General features: G+C 37.0%; 1 protein-coding gene across 1 annotated transcript in view; it reads left to right on the top strand.

Moving 5' to 3' along the window:
* The window catches only part of LOC131038421 (metal tolerance protein C2), a 92,249-nt gene that overhangs the window by 6,893 nt on the left and 65,818 nt on the right, over nucleotides 1–19,538 (top strand). The window contains exons 2-3 of the mRNA XM_057970853.2: nucleotides 13,915–14,023; nucleotides 19,491–19,530. Coding sequence (XP_057826836.2) covers nucleotides 13,915–14,023; nucleotides 19,491–19,530 — 149 coding nt within the window. The remainder of the gene's footprint in view (nucleotides 1–13,914; nucleotides 14,024–19,490; nucleotides 19,531–19,538) is intronic.

Genomic DNA, 19,538 nt, shown 5'->3' with positions numbered 1-19,538 from the left:
TCATTAAGTCGCTGATTTGAGGTTAAGCAAGCTGGAAAAGAGATGGATTAAGATTGCCAAAGATGCTAAGGGAGATTGTGCCACCATTAAAAACGTTTTGCAACCCAGCAGAAGATGACAGTGCTGGCTGAGAACAACATTACCAGCCATTATTTCAAGGGGAAGTCACACCATTTCCAGCCAAGCAAGCACATATTACATCAGCAACATGAATCACACAAGTGGAAGGATGATATTCAGCTGATTTCATTATCAGACACATTTTCAGACTTTTTATACTCAGAAATCAGACTTGGACAACGAATTGGGTTCCAACATTATTCAATTTTCTTAGTTTGAAGGTTATTTTCAGATTTACAAATTAAAATCAAACCTTTCTTATGTCTGAAAATCAGGTTTCCTTAAGGCGAAATTTCCAAATTTTGATCAAATCATTTGCATTTTCCAGAATTATGTTTCTTAGCTTCAATTTTCTGATTTTAAGCTAATAAGTCTGAAAATCATTTAAAAATGAGAACCTAAGTCAATTCTGGAAAATTAATTGTTCAAATTATCTATCACAAGTTGGGAGTAAAAAGTCCCTATGAGGTTCGATTTTCCACTCAGGAACAACAATCAACTTACCCATCGGGAATGAGAACAAAGTAAGGAACATTGAGGTGTCTTGATGAGGTTCGATTTTCTACCCAAGGGTATGAAAATCATTACAAGGTAAAACTCACTAAGGACTGATTTTGTCCTTATACCCATTGATTCTCCACTCCAAGGGTAAGACATTAAAATGAAGTGAAATTTGCTAAGAGCAAGGAGTCCCTATGACCTTCGAATTTCCATCATGAGAAAATGATCACGAAGATAGTGATAAATTTCAGGGACTGAATTAGTCCCTACAAGGATCTAATTTCCACCAAGATCAGTCCTTATACTAATTGATTTTCCACTTAAGGAAGTGTGCTGAAAGAGGAGGTAGTTTAAAGGGACTAGTTTGTCCCTACTGATTGAATTTCCACTAGGGCTTGTAGGGATGAAAACCACAATAGCTAAAAAACATGGGATTGAATTTAAACCTTGATTCGCATACAACATATATTTCATATATTTCATGATTGTTTCTTTGATTGATAAAGTTTTGATTCAGGTTTTGTCTCTTTTGCAGGTCTAATTACAGGTGTATTGGAATGAAAACACGATGATCAGAACTTGATAATGCAAGGTTGAAGAAGAGGATTGCCCAAGGCAAGGAGGAGACTTGACAAAGATATATTGTGAGGAAGAGGACTTCAAGACAAGGATTTCAAAAAGCAAAGATGAGGACTAGCTCAAATATGAAGAAAACTTAACCATGATGGTGAACAAGCGAGGGAAAGACAAATCTAAGATACGAGAACATGGGATTCCACATTATGAAGTAGGAACTACATCAAGGGATGTCAAAGTCAAAGAACATTAAGGAGGAAATAGATCATGAAATTCCCTAACATACGGATGAAATGCAAAGTATCACAAGGAATTTCAAACATCATGAAGAATGTTCAAGAGTTGATCAAGTCTACAAGGCAAGCTGAGGTGGCATCCCAGTCACCATTTGTTCAATCAAAAGGTACCGAGTCAACATTCATTCAAGGATGGAACAGGTGACACGTGGTGCTACATCAAATATTATTTATCTTACTTGGCTAATGTAATGGTGGTTGTAACAAACCCTAACTAGGGTTTCTATCTTTTTATCTTGGCCATTGATTGTGAATCAATGTGAGCTGTTCATTGTAAATGGGACTTCTATAAAAGGGCCCAACTCTCTCATTTGTAAAGGCTAATGTTAGAAGAGTAGAAGAATAGTTGCTAAGGCAATTAGGAATTAGAAGTTAGAGTAGAAGTAGATTAGGAGAGAAGGTAAAGATTGTTGCCAAGATCTCATTGCAAGAGACATATTGTTTTTCATTGAATTTATGGTGAATTTCGTATGTTGATTCAACATGTTGCATGGTCTCTACTTCTCATTTGTTTTAATTTTGGTTAATTGAATGAAAGTTTTTATAGATGATTAATGGTGAAATTCTCATATCCATACTGCTAGCAGTTTACTGATTGTAAACTTGCCTTGTGTGGTCAGCTAGAATCCTTATTCAAGCTTAACTTCAATTGCTATTCACACATTGATATGCATTGCCTTGATGGTGTCTATGTTGTTGGTGGTAATTTGAACATCATATATTTACCTTAGAAGATTGTGTATACACCTAAAAATGGTCTGAAGATAGTTAATTAAATAAGCAATTATTTAATTAATCCCCCTTTCCAATTTAATTGAATTCATTAGCAATTTAATTGAATTCTCCCATTCATCTACTTATTAATAAATCTAAGGATTTATTTAATAGGTTCATTTCAATAGTCCCCCTTTGATTAATTGATTCTAAATTAATTAATTTCCCCTCATATAAATCAATTCTTCTAATCCCTAATTAAGATTAACAAACTCAAGTTTGTTGAGATTAATTATCATTTTCCAATTATTGAATTTCTAAATTCAAATGAGCACATGGCTCCTAACTTTTAACCACCTAACCTAACCATCCCCTAACCTAACCCATTCCACCTAACCCTGGGTTTAACTAACTCTATCCTATCTTGCACATCCTAACCTCCTTATCCTAACCTCTTATGGTGTGGATATTCTCCCCTTGAGACACATGGCACTTAGGCCACATGTCTCCTACCTTGGACACTTGCCCTCTTATGAGCAAGGCTCCTTGACACTTGTCACCACAGAGATGACAAGTTTTCCTTCCTCCAACCTCTTCTCCAACCTCCTCCAATTTCACCCTTGATATCTTCAGACTCAATCTTGACCATTGATTCCTGCCACCTCACCCCTGGCCTTGGAAATCCTATAAATATCCCCCATTTTGGAGCACAAAGGATCCCTTGCATTCATAGTTTTAGCATCATTACTATAGGCAATTTGCATTTCAGTTATCTAGTAATTAACATTTTGGATTAATCATCGCATGTTAATCTAGTTTCTTAGATCATGCATTTCATATCATTTGCATAATCAATCATGATCAAGTAGCTACTCAACTCTTGAGTTGCCACTTAGGAGGTCATTGCTCTGCTGAGAGCCAATCAATCCAACACCTTCAAGGTCCTCGAGAATAGAGGAAAATGGGACATTTCAAGGAAGGCTTATGGTTTGCATCTTTAATTTAGTTTTCAATTAAGCTTTCCATTATGTTTTTATTGTCTCATTATATGTGTATGCCTTTCTTATATACCACATTTTTAGCATCACATTTGATTGATTATGCAAATGATATGAAATGCATGATCTAAGAAACTAGATTAACATGCTATGATTAATCCAAAATGCTAATTACTAGATAATTGAAATGAAAATGCCTATAGTTATGATGCTAAGAATATGAATGCAAGGGATCCTTATTGCTCCAAAAATGGGGGATATTTATAGGAATTCCAAGGCCAAAGCTGAGGTGGCAGGAATCAACGGTCCAGATCTGATCTGAAGATATCAAGGGCCAAGATTGAGGAAGTTGGAGAAGAGGTTGGAGGAAGGGATACTTATCATCTCTGTGGTGACAAGTGTCAAGGAGCCTTGCTCATGAGAGGGCAAGTGTCCAAGGGAGGAGACGTGGCAAAAATGCCATGTGTCTCAAGGGGAGAATATCCACACCATAGGAGGTTAGGATAATGAGGTTAGAATGTGCAAGATAGGATAGGGTTAGTTAAACCCAAGGTTAGGTGGAATGGGTTAGGTTAGGGGATGGTTAGGTTAGGTGGTTAAAAGTTAGAAGCCATGTGTTCATTTGAATTTAGAAATTTAAATAATTTGAAAAATGATAATTAATCTCAACAAACTTGAGTTTGTTAATTTTAATTAGGGATTAGAAGAATTGATTTATATGGGGGGAAATTAATTAATTTAGAATTAATTAATCAAAGGGGGATATGAAATGAACTATTAAATAAATCCTTAGATTTATTAATAAGTAGATGAATGGGAGAATTTAATCAAATTGTTAATGAATTCAATTAAATTGGGAAGGGGGATTAATTAAATAATTGCTTATTTAATTAATTATCTTCAGGCCATTTTTAGGTGTATACAAATTGCACTAGCTTTGTGGAGTTGTTCGTTGATGTCAAAGCAAAGTCTAGTAGAGTTTCACCAAGTCATTCACCACTTCTTACATTCCTAGGAGAAGATTAGTCTTCCTAAACCCTTCCCCTTTTGTCCTTTTTTTCCAATTCAAGTTAGTTTAGGAGAGAAAGCATCACAAGATTGCAATATCAGATGGTCAAGTTCCAGCAACGTTCAAACATTCAAGCATTCATGTACAACGTAAGCCCCCTTGGATTACCAGCAATCACATCAACCATTAAGCTTATCCACATGTCAAGACTTGACATTTTGGAGTCTTCCAATTGATCACATAGTTAAGCATTTGGGAAGATTTTGTTCAAGAGGGGATAAGATACCTTGGTATTTTATTCTGTGTTTGAGGTGCATAAAAAACACATCAACAATACTCCAACTTGACCATGCAACTTTCTTTTTAACTCCAAATAACTCGAGGCAACAAAAAAATTTACCTTTCGGATCAGCATTCTAGGCAAGAATATCTCTCCCTTTAAGGGAGCTGCATAACCTACTCGCCAAGATCCTAGCAAGTTCCCAACGATCTTCTAGTGAACCACCCAAAGGCCACTCTCGACGATCTTTCCAACAAGTCACTCCAACTGGCCCATAATCTTAACAGTTTTAAAATCCTCCACCTAATTCCAACCAACTTTAGATAGAATGTTGCAAAGGGACTGATGATGGGGGAACTTTGAAACAACAAGGGGATGACCATCCTAAGAATCGAGCCAGAAAAGAGCATTAGAACCCTTATTGCAAATCCAAAAAAGGCCCTCCTTGATAAGCTTTGCTCCTTTTTTGAGCGTATCCCAAATGATAGATTCATTTCCCAAAGGCTGTGCCTAGGCACATCAGAACTACTCACACCCCTAAGACACTTACGAGAAAGAATTCTAGCCTAGTCCTGATCCTAACAGGTACACCACCTCCAGTATAACTTAGCAGCTAAAACTTGACCAATCAAACTAGCTAGTTGGAGATCAGGACGTCCTTCTTGCTTCAGTCTATAAACAAAATTCCACTTGACCAAGCTCCACTTTGAAGAGAGAAAATTATCAGTCCAAAGCAATTGTTGGGAAGGAGCATCAAACTCCTTAAGAAAGCTAGAAGGGGCAACCTGCACAAAGCATCTATAAATAGGCAAAGCCTGAACCACTGACTTCAAAAGAATCACTCTTCGAGCCGATGAAAGCCATCTACAAGTCCAATGGTTAACTTTCTTACGAAACTTATCCAAAACTTCTTGCTAGAACTCTCTGCGTTGAGGTCCAACAACAAGGGGAATCCCAAGATAAACCAGTGGAAGAGAATCAATTTGAAATCTAAGAATCCACGTAATCCTACTCTAAATAAGTCGAGGGGTATTAAAGAAGAAGATAGAAAATTTAGTTTCATTAAATTTTTACCCCGAGGCAACCAAGTAAATATCCAAAGCTCTCCTAAAATTCACTGCTTCATTGATTTTGGCCATGCCCGTCAATCTAGTATTATCCACAAACCGAAGATGAGAATGAGAAGGCAAAGTATTGCTCCAACTCCAACCTTGAATCAAACCTTGTCTAATACGAGACTTAATAAATCTACCCAACCCTTCAACCTTGTAATAAAAAGTGACATGTCCCCTAATAAATGATTAAAGAATGCATTAAAAAATATTAATTATGCTATATAAACCTTCCCATTCATTTATATAAATAATTAATATTTACTTATATTATAATTAAAAGGCATGTATTTTAATTACTTGTATTTTTGATTAACACTGTAAATAGCTTTAACTATTACGGGATTTCTAACCAACTGGTGTAATAAAAGGATGGGCACCCGAGATGGAGGATATCGGAGATTATGAAATAAAACATGCTTTGGAAGAAGTGTTTGATAGTCTGCGAGATGTCAAACATATGAAATAATTCCTTTCGCCAGCCTGCGACTGGCCTATTGGAACTTTGTGGTATCGTAACCCAAGGAGAAAACCTTACGGAGGAGTATAGTTGGCAAGTCTGGTAAGCCCATTATAATCTCAGCGAGAAGGACCACGTCTCTGTACATTGCCGCGTGTTCCAAAAACCCGACAGCGAGAGTATCGTTTGAGCCGCAAACTCCATTTGTGGGTATCGAGCATCGCACCTGGCACGTAAACTTCCATCATCAATATCAGGGAAAGAGGCATCGGGCACACACAATCCATTAATTCCGTGGTATCTCAGGAAACCCGATATCAGGTATAACTCCAACTTGGCCCTGCCGTCATACAGATAGCATCCCCGAGGGTGTAGCAGGAGTCACGCGTTAATGGTGTAGCCGAAGTTCATGATAAACAACATGCGGGAGGGTCATAACCGTAGTGTGGTGGAAGTAGAACAACGGAAGTCTCATTGCCCCGTGTTACAACAGTCGTAGACTATCGAAGTATTGCATCCATAGTGGAGTCGAAAGTAACATACCCGTGTGGAGTTGTTGCAAGGAGCATACGTTTAAGGAGGTCCATCTTCTTTATACCTCACGATGAATCCCTGTAGAATTCTGAAACCAGCAGCACTTGATATTGACAACAGTTATAGCGTGGGCATCAGGTGCACTATATATACACTTCTTGTATAATGAATGACTTCTTAATGAATGCCTTGTTCTGTCAGTCAATGAAATACCGGCAAGTGGAAAGAGAAATTAAGTTAGTATGAATGAAAATATCACTGTCTGAATGTTATTCATTATTCTACCAGCAACTCACTGGCTATGTTGAAAAGCATATTGCTAATGAACGGGATAAATATTTAATAAATAATTAAGGAATTTTACAAAAAGATAAGAGGAAAGAGGATCCCCTTGCTAAAGACCTCAAGAAACATTGCACAACTCTTATGGCTAACCATTGACAAGAACCCAAAAGGAAGTTGAGGTTAACCCATTCACACCCAAAACCAAAAGCAAGAAGACCTCTCTGTAAGAACGACCATTTGACTCTGTCATAAGCTTTTGCCATATCAAGCACGATGAACATAGCCTTCTCCTTAGAAGTCACCATAAAATGAAGATCCTCCATAGCAATCACAATCCCCCCATAAAGAATCTGCCTACCACCAACAAAGCCACCCTGCTCATCGGATATAAAAGCCTTGAAGTTGGGCTTGAGTCTTTCTGCAATCAATTTAGTAATAATTTTATAAGACAGAGTGATGGGCCTAAATTGATCCAAACTATTCATGTCATCTTTCCTAAGAATGAGAGCCAGGAATGTAGGATTCATAGCATTTAACATTTGTTTGTTTCTTTGGGACTTCTGAACCACCTGTAAAAGATCCAATTCGATAATCTCCCAAAATTCTTAGAATTCAATAGAAAAACCATTAGGGCTTGGGGCTTTACCTTTTTTGATATGAAACTACAACCTTGTCTGATTCCTATAGTGAGATGGGACGAATGAGAGCTTTGTTAATCTCATTGGAATGTAATCCAAAATAGAGATTTCCCCTTCAATTGCTAGGGGAGTCCTTAATAAACAAAGCAGAGAAATATTGAGAAGCCTCTCTAGAAATTTCACCCATTGAAGACTATTGGGCACCTTCTGGGGACATAAGAGGTAATAAAATTACCATTCCTTCGGGCTTTAACATAATTATGAAAGAAGGCAATGTTCCTATCTCCCTCTTGAAGCCAATCAATGCGAGACTTTTGCTTCCAAAAAATCTCCTCGTGAAGCTCCCATTCTTCTAGTTCCTTAACAACTACTGATTCATCTCCTCTTAGATCCAAGGTCAGTCCTTGATCTCAGATCTAACAAGATAGTATCAAGACGGGATTGAGCTAACATTTTATCGAGGTGAAGGCTACCAAAGCATTGTTTATTGCACTTCTTGAGCTTATACTTCACATATTGCAATATTTTGATAAAAGAATACATAGCCCGATCATATGTAGGCTTCCCTTCATGCCACCATTCAGTTATTAGATCTTGAAGAGAGAGATCCTGCAACCACATAAGTTGAAACTTGAAAGAGGGGTTTTTGGAAACTTTGAAAGAAACTTGAGAGTTGGACCGACCAGTGATCAAAACTTCTCCAATCCAAGATCTTTGAGCTTGTAGTCCCCATATCACCAACTAGTAGCAAGAGACAAGGAATCTATCAAGCCTTTGTGAAATAACCTCTTCTCCAATTCTTTTGTTGTTCCAAGTGAACATCCCATTATTTGGTTTCACATTAATTAAGTTGAAGAGATCAATAATATCTCTAAGGAGTTTAGCAAAAAAGTCCAGCTTGGCTAAGCCTCCTCTTTTTTCCTCCAAATTGATAACTGCATTAAAGTCACTAGCCACAATCCAAGGAGAGGGGGCACTAGAGAATAGACAAATTTGATGTGAGACCAAAGTTGCAATTTACCCAATACATCAGTAGGAGCATAAACATTAGTGAAAAGACAAGTTTCACCAAAATCCAAACTAGAAGCAACCATAGAAATAGAAGAGCGACTTGATATTGACCATAGAGGAATAATCTTGTTTGGGTTCTAAAAACAAGCAAAACCTCCTGAGCTACCATGTGCCCCAACACATTGACAAGAGCCTCAAGACCAGATTCTAGGAGCTTTGTTTAACAAACCTTCTACTGTTAACTTGGTTTTTTGAATAAGAACAATATCAAGATAATGAGAATCAATCAACTTACAAATAGCCTTTTGTCTAGGAATTCTATTCATACACCTCACATTCCATGATATGACAATCATTAATGAGAATGTGAGAAGTGGGAGTCAATGGTCTTCACTAACCTAGTTTCCACTAGCCTCTCGCCAATTAATTTGGAAATATGCCTTGGATCCTCTTCTTGGATTCAACAACTCAATTATGAAACACTTTCATTCAGATCTTGTATCTACCATGAGTATGGGAATTTACAACGGAAATGCCCTCGATCTAACCCGATAGCTGTTGCTGCTAATGCTTCTTCCAGTTTTGCACCTAAGGTTTATAAAGGGAAGGCTCTTGTGGTTGAGGGAGGTGCAAACAAGGAAGGCTTCGTTTCACTTGGTTCGTCTTTTGTCTTGTCTTCAAAGATTTCTCTAGAGGATCCTTAAGGGGTTTTTGATGCAAGCCCAAGGCTCAAGGAGCTCCACTATTTTTACTAGGATCCAAACTCTCTTTCATTGGGGGAGAATTGGATCCACCATGGCACTCACATCCCTCCGGACAAGAGTTCCACTAGGTGCAGGAACATCTAGAATCTTAGAGGGTAAATCTGTATTCATATGCCCATCCTGCAAATCCATTAGAGTCAAATCCTGATTATCATTCTTGCTATCTTCCGACAAAGCTATTCCTAATGATCTATTGCCTGAAGGCATCTCAACGGGAATTCCTTCTTCCTAAAACCAAATCATCTAAAGCTTCAAACTAATTGAAGCTCGCATCATTTTGCCTATCCTTCAAAGTTCTCTTTTGTCATCTCTCCCTATTACGAGGCTTAACTGGAATGAAGCCTTCCTTGTTTGCACCCCCTTCAACCACAAGAGCCTTCCCTTTATAAATCTTAGGTGCAAATTTGGAAGAAGCATTAGTTGCAACAGCTATCGGGTTAGATCGAGGGCATTTCCATTGTAAATGCCCATACTCATGGTAGATACAAGATTTGAATGAAAGCGTTTCATAATCGAGTTGTTGAATCCAAGAAGAGGATCCAAGGCATATTTCCATAGAATCTAGCAATGGATTATTCAAATCTATTTCAATACAAATTCGAGCATAAGAAATTACCTTTCTATCTTAAGTTTGTTGAGTAGAACCAACCGGTTTGCCAAGTAGAAGAGCAGTCAAATCCAAAATGACACTCCTCTAGAACTCAAGCGGAAGACTAGGGAGATGAACCTAGACTGGTACCCTCTAGGGAAGCTCCTCAACATAGTTGAACCCCACATACCAGGGTTGATGAAAAGCCCTACCTGATTATAAAAATATGAACCACTTTCAAAAGCATTATTTTTGTCTACCATGCACAAAAACACAACCATTAAATAATTTATTAGCAGCCATCATTATCTCCATTTCACCTATGGGGTTCCAACTCAATTGAGCCCAAGACTCCAAAGATGGCAAAGAGAGATGAATCCCCATAATTTTGCAAATTAAAGCATGATTACTCAAATAAGTAACATCCTTCGAGACCGTCTCTAGCTCAATCACCAGGACTGGACGGTCTTGACATCTCTCTAAGCAACTGTTCACTTTCTTGATTCTAGGAAAGCCTTTTGCAGATAAAGAACCCTCATTGGCTGCAGTTTTGTTCAAATGTGCCATGGCATTTGCATACAGAGATGGAGATGGATCCAAAATGCCCATAGCTCTAGAAGCCACCAAACCTGGGGATATACTATGTCCATCCATCAAAAAATCAAGGCCGACTGACCAAGGTACAAAACTAGGGTTGGGAGCCGCCACTCTACCAAACCCTAGGCTAAAAACTACACACAACGAAAAGAGAATAAGGGACTACACCAAGTTGCATGGACACAGATAGGGACACATACGAATATGACATCGGATACGGATATGACCATTTTTTAAGACTCCCAATATGGATATGACTGGATGCAACGTTCATAAAAAACACATACGCATATTTAACACAATTTTCTAAGTTATTAGAGGAGGTTTTCATTGCTTCAAAAGCAATATAGACCAAAGAAACGGGACTCGGACTCGGCTTAAACTCGGCAAGGCCGACTCAGACTCGGACTCGGGACTTAGAGTTAGTTTCGGCTTCAGACTCGGCTAGACTTGGCAAAGTGAAAAACTCAAGAAATTTAGAGATTTTTAAAGATTTAAAACTTGTTTCATTCACCCTTTATTAAATACACCTTAAAGACACAATAACATCATCAAACTTGACTCATTTGATTACATACACAAGTATACATCAATCACATAAGCATAAACGCAAATTGTAGCTGAAGGAAATAACAAACATAGATATATAAATATTGGCAAATGTATACAATATTACAAAACTCATGCAATAAAAAATCCATGTCATCATATGATCATCATCAAATGTTCCATACAAATACCAAAGGTAAATACAACTACAAGCCTATGGCTCAAAGGAGTTTGCATCCCCCGGCCCCGACCCCCTGCAAAGGCGTCTAAGGTAGGTCCTGGATGATTCGGCAACCATAGCCTCTCCCTGTGACACCATGCCAACCTCACCAACATCAGGAATATCTGTGTCACTATTTGCCTTTGGCTCTCCTCTGCCATGGATACAACCTCAGCCTCTATATCTACTTGGTCGACCCAATTAGTGGACAATAAAGCAAAAAAAAACAACTTAAAAAAATTTTAAAAATGTGTTTTTTGAATGCCTTTTTTCATGCCCAACGCCGACCAAGTTTGCACGACGGGACTCGCGAGTTTGGGCGATTTTGGGGCAAAATCGCTGAGTTGGCGAGTTGGGCGAGTTTGCCCCCTGGACTCGGCCAAGTTCGAGTCCGAGTTTGCTGAACTTGTGGGGGGTGACTCGGACTTGGACTCGCCGAGTTTGGGCGATTCCAGGCGATTTCCGTTTCTCTGATATAGACACATAATTGCTACATAAATAATTATAAGTTGATTTAAAAATTTACAATATACAAAAATAGTAGAGTTGCATTGGAAGACAGCCCAAAAATAAGTCGCCGAAATAGAAAAACATTTCATTTGTCTCTCATTTGGTGTAGGTTTTGTTTATACCTTTTTTTTTTTATTAAATTGCATGAATGAAGGTTTTTAAAATAAATTAAGGAAGATTTATGTCAAATTTTTTAAAAATCAAATCACATAGTATTTGACACAGTTGGAAAATCAAGGTTTTTTGGGCATGCATGGGTACAGTATTCAATGTGTATCCAGGCCGTATCGGATATGTATCCATTTCGGATATGGGGATACGTGCGCCTAGGGAGGGACAAAGGAGTATCCGACTACTTTGGACTGCACGAAGCACAAGAGAAAGACCCCAAAATAGGGATCATGCAAAAGATGAAGCCGCCCAAGAAACAAAGAACACGCCGCACACAGATTGGACACAAAGGAACAGCGCAGGCCCCCAATGCTTTGCGTACCCCCTGGCACCCTCAATACCTAACAGCCCCCCCTCCCTTAAAAAAACCTGAAAGCGGTTCTGCACAAACACCAGACGCCTCTGCTTGACATCCTCAGACTCTTTTTAAGCCTCAAAATTTAATCTTTTTAAGTATCGTTCTAGTACAGATCTTAGTTTGGGTTAGTGGATGCAGAAATTGTTTTCTGGGTTGAGTTTATTTTGGGTTTGACCATACAATATATATTTGCAGCCAAAATGCAGGAATCAGGTTTAGAATACCACATAGCATAATATAATTAACAAAACTACCATAAATTCTAATATCATTTAAAAATAAATGATAAATATTATAAAATACTCATTGTTCAAACTTCCAAGTGCAAAATTAAAATAGTAGCATTAAGTTCAACAATCAATTTTCAGTTTTATGGATTTTTTAAATCATCATTATTGTTCACACTAAAAGTATGGTCGCTTTTTGACTCCTCAAGCATAACATGTTGGAAAGTGGAAGCATCCAAGTTAGTTTGCTCTGGGTCCATATCCCACCACAAGCCCAAATGAAGACCTTCAAAACCACACAGATCTTCATGTCACACTCCATTTCATAATTTTAAAAAAGGCAAAATCAAAGGTGGATACTTTTTATTATTAAATAAAGTAGAAAAATGGACGGATTTGCCTTCCATTCCCCTGGATCCTTTCCGGGTTCATCCCATAGGAACCCAACACCTTTCTGCTGCATCCTGTCTGCATCTGCAGGTGGATTGGACAGGATGGCAGATCTTGTTTGAACTCGACCTAGATCAGCCAATCTGTGGGCAGTTCCTGTAACACAGATTTTAACTTTACTTGAGGGCTGCTAAACTAATTTTGTCAAAAATTCTTTAAATTTGTACAAAATTTCGTAATAAGTTTAAATAGCTGCTGTGTGAAAGGCCAAATAGGCTAATCAGCAAAAAAGATATGCACTAGTAGGTTAATATTCCTAATGTAAGAATTTGTACCGAGTCAGTGTATTGATAACTTACAAATTTAAACTTTTACTGTTTGTAGCAGGAGCAGATTTTATGCTGAAAAGGTCCACCGACAAAATGCTGTTTAATTTTCTAATGTTTTTGATGTCATTTAGGTTTTATTCTTATGGGGTATGTGACCATGAAATTGATTAGGTATTTAAACATGTTAATAATTGAAATAATTGCTTATAGGGATGATTTTATAGGAACTTGGTGGCACATAGATTACCAGAATCAATAGGTAAATTAATATGATTTATGATCTTGACGTCTTCATGTCACATGCTTCAAATTAGCATGTTCTAAATTACACAATATTGATATATGTTTTTCTGTATACATTAAGCGGTAACAACTAGTGTAAAATGACACTAAGCCTGAGTAACTCCAAGTTAGGTTTTCTCTTCCATTATATCTTTTAGGACATATCAATTTGGTTGCTGGGAAGCAACTTTACAACAAATTCTATATTGCTTTATCAGGGACGCTCTTAGAAATCAGCCAGCAGATCTGTTTGTTTGATTGTGTTTCTTTGTTTTGTTCTGTTGTTCTGTTGGAACTTAAACAGTATAAAGAAGTACATTGTTTGAGTTGTGAAATTGCTTAGTTTCATTGTTTGTATGAGTGGGGCTGATAATTTTCTTACCATGTTTTGCAGGGTTGGTGTCAGATGCTTTTCATTTAACTTTTGGCTGTGGTGTCCTGTCATTTTCTTTATTTGCAATGGTGGTTGCCAGGAAGAAACCTGATGAAGTATACACATATGGGTGAGTTTACTTTGTTTAATATCTCAATTTCTGGACTTACTTTCATAGCTTCTTTTCTGTCCTCTGTCCTTTTATATTGCGTAAAGTTTTTCCATTTGCTTCCAAATCAAGGATCTAAAATGCCTATTTAAATTGGATCTTATATGTTTCTGGATTTGACCATGTAAACCTTTTTTCCATCAACTCTTTATATCACACTCTATTACCCATCATCATGATGTAGAGAGCAAGAAATGAGAGATGAAGTCAAATGTTTACATATGAATTTATGATCCATCATCATGATGTTGAGAGCAAGAGATGAGAGACGGATTCAAATGTTTACATATGAATTCAACCCTGTCAATACCAACAACTTGATCTGTGCACAATATACATTAGTATAAGTAGGATGTAGTTGTACAAAACATGGATCAAGGCCATTATGACAAGGCCATGGAAGAATGCTGAGCTGCTGCTATGAACAGATCCATTTATAGAGAAAAACCGGTCCATATCCTTCATCAACTATCAATACCTCTAATGAAAAACAAAATGTAGAGGAATCTGTATATTTTTAGAGTAGAATAGCAACATGAAAAACTAGACATGGTCTAGTCACAGAGCCATAGCATTAACTATCCCATAATTAAAAGCATAAAAAACAAAATGTTCTAAAAAATGACTGGTTTAGAAATTTGCACGATAAAGACTGGCTGCCTGTTAGAGACAGAACTGTCTGTTGGTGATTTTTCTCTCATGCATGGAATGCATTCGTTCGCCACTGGTTTCTATGAATTGCATAACCTTCTTATAGCTTTGACCCTGAGTGTGCCATTTTTCTGTGAAATGCAAATGTCAAGGAATTTGACAAATTGAGCTGCAAGACTTTCGATGGTCAATCTTGCTTCTGATGTTGTCAGTCTTACATTCAATGTCCTTGAATTGTGAACACACAATTTAACACACAATTTCTAGTTCTTTTCAGCAATTAACCAAGTTTTAGAATTTGAACCATGGTTACCAAAAACAAGAGACAAGAAACAGCGACCACAACTACATCATAATGAGAAACATTGTTGGATGCAGACAACACACACACATACATATATATTGAAATTGCAACAAGTTTTGCCCTTGCATAAAACAAAAGCAAACTTACATCAATGCTTAATCTTATGCAAGTAACTAATTAGTAATTTTAATCTGATTCAAGAAAATATTACCTGCACAGGCTGTAAAATCACAGACAAGAAAATATTACCTGCAGGGGCTATAAAATCACAGACTAACTACAATAGTAGGTAAAATTACATGTTCATGTTTATTATATTTCTATTTTCAAAATGGTTTTCATTTCTATTTTACAACTAATTTCTAAGAGGGGCTTTTCATGTATGTAGCATGCAGGAAAAACTTAGAATAAGGTGATTTTGCTGAAACCTGTAATTGAGTTCCACAAAAGGTTGCTTTTTAAGTTATTGGAAGTGGTTTACAAATATAGCTCACATGAGCAGTTGATCACAAACATGTACAAAGATTATGCCCAGAAATGCACAATAAGGATCAAAATAACAACTCTAGAATGTGCCACCCTATTAACTCAACCAGCAGCCCAAACCACCCCAAACAGATACAATAGGTGGGAGACAAAAGGTAAAAACATCAACTATAACAACCCAAGGACAGCGTCAAGATCATCAGAATAATATAGACTAGAAGTAACAACAAAAGAGCACTAATAATCCTGAACCAAGCCAGAGTAAATACCATTAAGCAACCAGCCAAAACAGAAACACATATAGCAAGATCTGTCAAACAATCTGCAGAGAACTAACTGAAACCATCCAAGCAAAGCACTATTTGTCATTTTTGCTGCCCTTCTTTTTATCCAAACTGTCAATAAGAGCCTCTGCATTCTTCTCCAAAGAAGTGAACTTTGAATTAGGATAGAGAAGCTGCATCAACATCACTATCAGAAGAACCACATTAAACCAGCTCACTAATATGTTCTGAAACCTCCATGCCACCTATAACACCAGAATCAGTTGCTAACTCAGGAAAAGCAACAGAACCACCAAGATTATTACCAGGATCAGAACGAGCAGCATGAGGAACATTAAGAGTTACATGACCATGGGAACAGAAAAAGACAAACAAGTCTGTGAGCATGAGCAGCATTAACAATCTTAATATCCCTTTGCACAGGTCCACCATCTTGATCATATTGAACATCATTGAATACAAGACCCCATTGAAGAGACCGAGGCTCAGGAACAGGCTTCCCAGCATATTAATAAGCTGCTTAATATCTTGGTTCTTTACTTTTCCTATGTATCTGTAGGGCAACATTATTTGCAACAATGGAAACCGTGACTTCTTGAGAAAAGCCAGTGAGCATATGTTTGCTAACCCTGACAAATCTCATTGTTTCTAGCAATCCAGAGGAAACATATAAAATTTCTGAAGATATGACCAACAAAAGTCTATCCAAAAATTTAGCAAAGAGGAGAACCAAGAATGTTGCCAAATAAAATATCATGACAATCTACAACACCTTCTCTTGAATAGACCACCCAAGAATGAAGAAAGCATTACCAAACATTTTTTGCAAAATGACACTTAAAAAAGATGCCCAACATATTAAAGACCCCAACAAACAAGACAAGATTTAGATCTAGGATCTAGAAAGCATTTCTTGAGCTCAATGTAGTTAGACCAGATCCTCCTTAATCTTTTTAGATCATACATTATCCTGGTCATGAAGGCCTCAAATGAAGTTTAACTTCTTGAACCAATCCTTAGCAAATGACATCAAAACATGCAAAAACATCTTCCCTCCCACCTGTAATGTCCCCTTAGGGATATACCTGAAATTCGCACAAAATAACAATAGCAATAACAAAGTTTATTTGTAAGAGTCTTTTCTTGTTAAATTACATATTAGTAATTTGCATCAAGGAAGTTAATTATTTAGTATTAAGACATTAGCAATGAAGATTCTTATTTACAGACACATATTAGAGTTGCAGCCCTATTAGAAACTTAAGGGAAGAAACACCATGGGATGTCAGGAGACTATACACCCCAATTAAGCCTCAGAACGTTGAACAAGTAACCAACTGAATCCAACGCCTTGGCCCATAACTAACCAACTCAATGGGGGCCCACAAGTAACCAACTCAATGGACATCCACCTATGGGTAGGAGTTCATATTCTCATATTCCTTGTGTTTCGCTTTGTCGTTTCTAATATGTTTGCTTTCATAAATCAACACACAATTATTTTATGAAATAAGTAATTCTGGCAATTTATCTAGTCATATTAGATTCACATATGACATACCGAATAGTTTAGAAATATGAATAAGTAGTTTATGTCTTACTGCTGTATATACTCAGATATATGTATGTATGAGAATTTCTGATCTTATTCGATTTTCAGATTTTCTTCATGCTTTGCTTGAAATGCTGATCTGGCATATATACCCTGTAAGAGGGAGTGAAGGGTTGTGCCTTTCATTTGGTTACAACCTTCTTAGGAGTGGCGTCTCTTCCTACATGTCTTTTGCCCCTTAATTTATTAAATCGCTGCGAGTTATCTTTATGAAGTCGCTCCTTAACAAACCCATGCCTTACTTATTGTATATGGAGCAATGTAGATGCTTTAGTCTATGTAGCGATGCGAGAGAATTGTTTCCTTCTTGTCTATGCCGATTAGTATACCAATTGAATCATTCGATCTGCTACTTGATCCTTAATCTAGATCTTAGAAAATTAAGAAGTCTTATAAATAAATCAATTTTCTGAGCTTAGTGATATATTTCTGAGTGCCTTTGTTATGTTTCTTCTTTCTTGCTTTCAGGAGTGAGAGTATTGAGGGTGGGAACATGACACCACCTGCTGAATCTCATCCCAAAGGCTATTATTCCAATAAATGAGCTCAAGCTTGCCATTTAAACCTTCCCTCTTAACCATAATAAAAGTTTTCTTTTGCTAATTTGGAATGTCCTTTTTGCTCTAAAGAAGATCTAATTAAAAAGAGTGTATCCAATACAATTAATACCTTTGCTATACCAACATTTAGCAGAACAACCTCTATTTAAATCAAGAGTAGTCTTTATACCTTCCAAAGCCCGCCATTGGGATCTAAAACTTAACACCTTGTCCTTATTTCCAGAGAATGCACCACTACCTTTGGTTAATCCTTTAATATGTAACCATGTGTTCCAAACAGAACATAAAACAACAGACCCAAAAGGCCTAATACTAAAATGACCAAAAAGGAGATCCCACAAATGCACTCCTTTCCAACTAGAGTTCAGTTTAGGAACACAATTGCTAAGATTGAACCTATAACTCTGCTTCCATGGCACATTACCATGAATTTAATAAACCATATAATTGCTAGAGAAACACCATGCCTATTTTTTTCAAACCCATTCCCCAACAACCCCGGGACTAGTACAGTGCTCCCAGGAAACATCATGAATCTTACTATAACCTTTTTCCATTCGACCATAGAACGAGTTTGTTTAATTGGTTAACACGAGAGGAAGCAACGAGCCTACAAGAGGACAGATAAGTGGTGTAGGAAGAAAACACTTTTTGACACACTTGGAACCTTCAAGCTAGAGACAACAAATTACCTTGCCAGTTAACAATTTTACTGCAGACTTTTTCTAACACCCAATTCCACATACACTTAAAGCAAGGATTACAGGAGAAAGGGATTCCCACATATCTGATGGTTTCATTAGGGTCTAGACAACTCCATCCTCTATCGAAAAGCGACTTAGGAAAAATAACATCTCAGGAAAGAATGTTAAGACTTATAACATCAATTTTTTAGACCTAGAAGCAACACAATAAATGTTGAATCTCTTATCCAAAATAAAAAAATTATTTTCACCAATATTAGCAAAAATAGATGTATCATCAACAAACTAAATTAAATGGATGGTACAAACAAGTTTGAGCTTTAGTTATAGTCAAGTCATTATATGAGTTCATTATTCTAAAATGTAGATGATGTAATGAGCATCTATTTCAAGTGATCTCTCTTGTATGTATTACTATCATTGTAAATATCCAACATATGCCTTGGTCCAGTTTACTGGAGGCCTTCTTAATTGTAAGTTTTTGCATGCCCAGTTTGTTTTACCTGTGTTCATTCGTATCCACCAAGCACTTATTCTCAACACTTTAGGTCTATTTAGCCTATTGTAGTGAAGTTTGCAGCATCAGTTTTGACAACATTCTGTTTATATCTCCGGTTGCTTTTGTTTACTGTCTGTGTTACCACTGCTGAATGTTTCAGTGGGTTACATTTCATGTTAAGATCATAGACATTTTGTTTTTAGACACTCATTATTGTCATCTAGAGACTAAATTGTTTTCTCCTTAACCTCATATACTTCACTTTTGTTAGATCTTAGAACATTCTCAATGACATTTTATTTGACTAAAAGTGTGATTACTTTCTCAGGTACAAGCGATTAGAAGTTCTTTCAGCTTTTACAAATGCTGTAAGTTT

The sequence above is a fragment of the Cryptomeria japonica genome, chromosome 8 (genome assembly GCF_030272615.1).
Source record: "Cryptomeria japonica chromosome 8, Sugi_1.0, whole genome shotgun sequence".
NCBI lineage: Eukaryota > Viridiplantae > Streptophyta > Pinopsida > Cupressales > Cupressaceae > Cryptomeria > Cryptomeria japonica.
The sequence above is the reverse complement of the archived record's forward strand: the minus strand, read 5'-3'. Positions and strand labels throughout refer to the sequence as shown.